This window comes from Alosa alosa, chromosome 3, assembly GCF_017589495.1.
Source record: "Alosa alosa isolate M-15738 ecotype Scorff River chromosome 3, AALO_Geno_1.1, whole genome shotgun sequence".
In the NCBI taxonomy this organism is placed as follows: Eukaryota; Metazoa; Chordata; class Actinopteri; order Clupeiformes; family Clupeidae; genus Alosa; species Alosa alosa.
In genome coordinates, this window is record NC_063191.1 from 14,151,058 (window position 1) to 14,157,066 (window position 6,009).

The 6,009-nt window shown below is 44.8% G+C and overlaps 1 protein-coding gene across 1 annotated transcript in view; it reads left to right on the forward strand.

Moving 5' to 3' along the window:
• The first annotated feature begins 254 nt into the window (after positions 1–254).
• Positions 255–6,009, forward strand: part of wars2 (tryptophanyl tRNA synthetase 2, mitochondrial) — a 21,997-nt gene continuing 16,242 nt past the window's right edge. Inside the window, 1 exon segment of the mRNA XM_048239782.1 lies at positions 255–371. Coding sequence (XP_048095739.1) covers positions 267–371 — 105 coding nt within the window. The 5' untranslated portion in view covers positions 255–266.

A 6,009-nucleotide genomic window follows, 5' to 3' on the forward strand; every position in this document is an offset into this window, starting at 1 on the left:
CAAATTACAATTATGATTAAAAACAATGTTGATTAAAACCGTCCTTACTGAGTGAAAAAATAGCAAAATATTGCATTAAATATTTGTGTGTTATATTAAATAAAATTAATGAATGAACACCCATCAATGATCTGTTGCAGAATGTAATTTTTTTCTATGTTGCAGAATAAAGGTAAGCCTATAATATTGTATTACGGTAATAGTATGCGCATCACGGAACAGTCTGGCCCCACTGAGCTACCGTACTATGGTATTACGATACCAAGATGGCGCTCCCCTGTAGGAGTAACGTGAAGTCTCTCTTCCGATTCATTCTCAAAACTAATACAGCGAAACGATTTCTCTGCGCTGGAAGCAATGTAAATTCTAAGGTAATTTGTTTTCCTCTTGTAAAACACACGTTGTTTTGCAATTTGCCAGACGTCACATAATTTTTTTCCTGTAACGCTAGAACGTAAGGCAACAGACCTACACATCCTAGCAAGGATGACAATTTCGGGAAGTTCACCTTTATGCAGAGAATCGCTGTGATAAGCAGCAACACACTCCATTGTTCGTATGCATGTGTTCACAGCATCGATTTAGAAATTAAACTGAAAGAAATGACCGTATTTAATGAATTTGGCATTCCTCATTTCCTGACTTTCATAGGAATGGTCAATGTAACCTTGCTAAATGAACCTGTTTTCTCCATGGTCAAACGCGAAAAGGCTGGCGAGAAAGCGATTTCTTCCGCATGCATCGATTTGTTATCATCGATAAGACGTTTGTGTACATGTTTTGCAACACATCTTTTAAAAGACTGCGTAACAACCAGACTGTATAAAATAGGTAACAGCACGTTCTACGTGTCGTTGACATGGACTTCTGGAGCCTACTGCCAATGACATAATACTCCTCGCTTTTGCAAGGCAATGCTTTGCAATGCAAGGCTTTTACATCTTATCATCATTATGTGTTAAGATGAAGCAGATAGGCTATGTTAATTAAATGTTTGTTTTGCAGAGATTAGGCTATATCATATTTATTATCAAATAATCTCTGTACACCAGGGCGGTATTCCAAGTATGTGGTTTAGTGACAAACCTGGGTAAGTTAACTCATAGTAAGCCTCCTAATAGAAGAGCTGTATGGCTTCATTATCTTAACAAAACAATCCCATAGGGCTCTTGTTGTATGAGATTTGGTTACCACTTACTCTGAGTTAACTTACCCGAGTTTTGTCACTAAACCATGTACTTGGAATACCCCCCTGTAGGCTACATCGCAACAACCTATCCATTCTTTCACTCAAACATAGGGTATTTGTGGGCGTTTTTGGGAGGTAACCAGGTAAGTTTGATGTGCGTGTACCTTCTGCTACTTTTGTTTTTGGGAGGTAACCAGGTACGCCATGCTTTTGGAGGTGCAAACAAACGCTGCATCGCCATTGAGATCACATAGTAAGGAGCTGGCTTAAAGGTTATAAATGTATTTTGTCGTGTTTAGTTGTATAATGAAAGCACAGGTTTGATGGCCATCCATGCGTCTTCACTTCTGGCTCCTTGGCTATGAATTTGGTAATTAAAGCGGACGTATTTGACGTCTTTAGAACACTAAACATATAGGCCTAGGAGGTGTCAAATGTTGAGTTACTCCAGTCTAGATTTTTGATGATGTATTGCTATTGTGTAACCAATGTAAAATGCCTGTTTCCAAGTTAACTGATGGTCAAATCAACCAAAACTCCAATTGTTTGCACCTCCAAGTGGTGTGTGACGTAGGTGGGTGACGTGAGTTTGTGTGAAAGAATTAGATATTGAAGCTCTTGAAACCCTATAAATAGGCTACTATTGCACAATTTGTTTTTTATAAGCATAGCTCTGCAATGACACATGTTTTTCTCTTATTCCTTTTAACTTATCTAAATAGGCTGTGCTTGTGTATATGCCACATCAAACATTAGGCTACAGAAAGAAAGGTAGGCCTACCTACAATGTTGAACTGCTCTGGGGCGGGCCACATTCTTATATTTTATATTCGTATTATTATGTATGGACTCGATGTTAATGGAGTGTTAACATCCAACAATGAGTCCCTGTACGCACATAACTATCGGTGACTGCACCGGGTTTCAACAATGACCCTAATTGCAGTGTTGTTCGTAGTTCTAATACACTTATAGGTTAATGCCTCACCCACGCCACCACTGGTTTGATGGACGACCTGCTTTGCGCTGTGGGATAGTTGGTGCGCCGAAGTTTGCTGGAATGTAGGCCTACGCACTTACTGTACCTCGGCGGACCGTCTGTGTTTGGTTAGAACGGTGTCCCGGGAGACTCCGCGGAGGTGTGCTGCGAGGCGGGAGGGCATGCACGCTTAGAGCTGACTGGCGACTGGGGCGAAAGCATCACAGCAGTGCTTCATTACCAGAAATAACATCAGAAATGAAGTGTTGGTTTTCATTTGTTTTAATTTTCTCCAAATGTGCAGTCACGGCCGGCATTCTTACAATGCCCAGAGGTGCGATGTGCGTCAAAGCGACGTAGACCGCTAAAACAGTGTGAAAAGTCACTAAAAACATGTAGAATAATGTATAAATGATCTGTGATCCACATCTCATTTCTTCGATCGAGAGTATTAGGCCAAAAACTTGCAGGATATTAAAAATGTTGCCTAGGCCTAATTGCAATTCACTGCGTTACCCCGCTGTTTGCAAAAAAATATCTGAAGGCATATGAAGGATTGCGTCGCGCAGCAAGTGACCTTCACTTCATTGGAGATGGGAAAAACATCCTAAGTTAGTTTCAGCAGCCCACAAGTACTTAAGATGAATTATGGTGTTATCGTTCACGTTGCCAACTCACTTGTGATTAAAGTGAATGTAGGCAGATTTACAACCTGACTTGGACTTCAGCTGTCCATTTCACTGTATTAATGTTCAACTAATGTTTTTAAACATAGACTAATATTTTATGTAAATAACATTCTTGACTGTTTCTTTGAGAAATATATGAAGTGGACAGTCGCAAATAACCCCACATGGATGTTCTTTTCATTCCAAGGACTATTGCATTGTGGGATAGCAGGAAGCCATGGGGGCAGAAGCCCCTGACTGTTATAAAACATGGCGTTCCCCATCTGCTCCTTAATCGCCTGTGGTCTTAATGGCTAATATCAGTCATTTCAGCTCGGGCCTTCAGGAAGAGGAAGTCACTCCTGATTTCTCCTCAGGCCCAGAATCGCTCTGGTGCGCGGTGTCGGCTAAAACCATTAACGCGGTCCCTCGAGCTGGCTGTGGAAGGGAAGTGGAGAGGAGAGGAGGAAAACATGAGGTCTAGTTTGATTACATTAATTGATGACACTATTTATTTTTAGTTGTCATGTAGGGCCTTCTGTTCACACCAGTGCCTGTGCATGGGATTATATGGATTATCAGGATGAAGGGTTGGGGGGTACGATGAATGGCTTGCAAATCTTTACCACTCTCGATGTTTAAAAATAAGTGAGAATATAGCAGAAAATATATGTTTAAAAAGGGTGAAATATGTGTTTTAATTATTTGGATTGTGTGAGTTAATGTCCCGAGTAGTCTGCTGCTGCTTGCTCAACTGTGATGTAGTTTTAGTCACGTCCTTGTCCAGGGTTGACTTCATTCAAGGCAAGGCCTGAGGTTTTGGCGGCGAGACAGCCCTTGACGTTTTTTAATTAAAACGCCAAACGTATCTGGTGTCGCGCTCTTGGGCTGGGCTCAAGTCAAGTCAGTGCTTGATCCAAGCACAGAGGAAATTACTGGACCGGTTAGAAAGAGAAAGAGCAAGGGAGCTTTAAGAAGAAGAGAGAGAGAAAAAGAGAGAGAAAGAGAGAGAGAGAGACTTTTGGCCAGCACAGCCCCTGAGTACTACCATAATTATAGATTGATAAATTTATGAGGTGTGTGCAGGTTATTTCTGCTTCGTTGTGAGTTTTATGTTTATGCCATGTTATTAGTTGCCTACTACCTCACCCTGTTTTTTTTTTTTTTTTTTAATCTGAAGGGAGACCAAAAAAAGGACTCATGTCTGTTATTAAATGGTTGACTTAAGGAATATCTGAATATTGAGATACTAAGTACAGCTGAAGAATTTAAGTTGACCTATGTCCAGTCCAGTGGACATTTATCTGACTGCTGTGTAACTTTGGGTACTTAAGATGGAATATTTCAATGGAATACTTTTAGATTACAACATGTAGGCCTAGTCTCTGCTGCCTAGCGGTGGTGTGCTAAGGCAGAGCAGCTGCTGGAGCGTTGGTGTCGTGTGTTAGATAGCCTTGTCCCAGATAAACAGCCTAGCTCCAGGACGCTGCGTGTCGGAGGAGGCCAGAGCTGGAGCCGACTGAGCCTAGACAGGCCTGTATGGCACGGGGGAGGTGGTTGAGCGGGTGGGGGGGGGCGCTGTCCTGGTTATTTTTGGACGTCGCTCGCTCGTCCGGGCCCTTTTTCTGCTGGGATTGCTGTTTTTTTTTTTTTCCTTCTTCTTTACCTTTTTTTTCTGCGGAGGGCCTCCAGTCCCATTAATCAGGCCGAGGGACCCCTGCAGAGCGCGAGGGCCCCGAGTCCTGGCTCTCCACACTGCGCCGTTTCTGTTCCCTCCTCGCCGACGCCCACGCCGCGTCCCGCTGCACAGTGGGAAGCGCGGAGGAACCTCATCAATCTCACCTGTCCAAGACGTCAACCGCAGATTTAATCAAACGCGCCGGACTGCGGACCCCTGCCACCTCCTCTGTGACCCCCCCCCCCCCCAGCCCCCAACACCATCATCCCCCAAATACACACACACACACACACATACTCTCTCTGTCACACACTCTCTCTCTCTCTCTCTCTCTCTCTTCAAACATTTGCAGCCACATACTCTCTCTTTCTTTCCCTCTCTCAGACACACAGATATGTGTGGACACTCACACACACAGAAAAACACACACACACACACACACACACACACACACACACACACACACACACAGCCACACTGTGTTTCACATTCTGCTCCTTCATTCCTGTGTTTCCAATCTGATTTCTTTTTGTACTGCTCTTGCCTTTTCCCTCTTTCTCTCCATATTTAGTTCTCTTTTCTCTCTCTCTCTCTCTCTCTCCATGTCCTGTACTCTGGCTGTGTCACTATGTTCCCTGTTTGCCTTGTCATCCACTCCTCTCTAAAATTCTCCCTTTTCAGTGTCCGCCAGTCTTGTTTTGATTTGAGGTCATTTCAGCTTTTTGTTTCAAGCTGGGCGCGTGTTAACCGCGTGGCCAAACACGGCCTCCCCCATCACCCCGTCGCCCACTAAAGAGTGAGGGGGGGGGGGTGGTACACCAAACACAATTTCCTGCTCGATACCTCACTTAAGTGCGCCTCTGTAGACTCGCCTCTTAAACAGGCCCTGTCGAGAGGAACAAAGAAGATTTGAGAGAGAGAGTTTGAAAAAGAAAGAAAGAAAGGAAGAGCAGTTAGGGAGTGAGAACAGTTATGGAGAAAGAGAGACATCGAGGAGGGAATAAGAGAAACAGACTGTACACAGAGACCGTACACTCAAGTAAGTAAATTCCGTCTGCTTTAACAAAACGCACACAGGGTGGGGGGATGGGTAGGTGGAGGCTTCTCATAACAGTGGGCTCTGTATGCCCCATCTGCTTGGTGGGAGAGAGCCGCGGACGACGGACGACCCGGGGCCGAGTCCTTCTCCCTTCTCCTGGTGCCGGGCCACAGCTCTCCTCTGAGACCCCCGGAGTCTTCCTCAGAGGCAGGGGGGCGTCTGACGTGTTGAAACGGGCGCCTCCGTGCGGTTACCGATGCTGATATGGGTACTTTGAGTGGTCGAGGGGTGTGTGTGTGTTTAGGGACGGGGCACGTTGGAGTGGGGAGGGCGGAGGGTAGTCTGTGTCTCCCGCTGGCAAGTGTTTGCTCTGAGCTCGAGGCTTGAAGGAGACTCTCCAGGTTTGATGTATGAGAGGCCAACCCAGGAATAGACGCGTCTCTGTTTGCTCGGTCA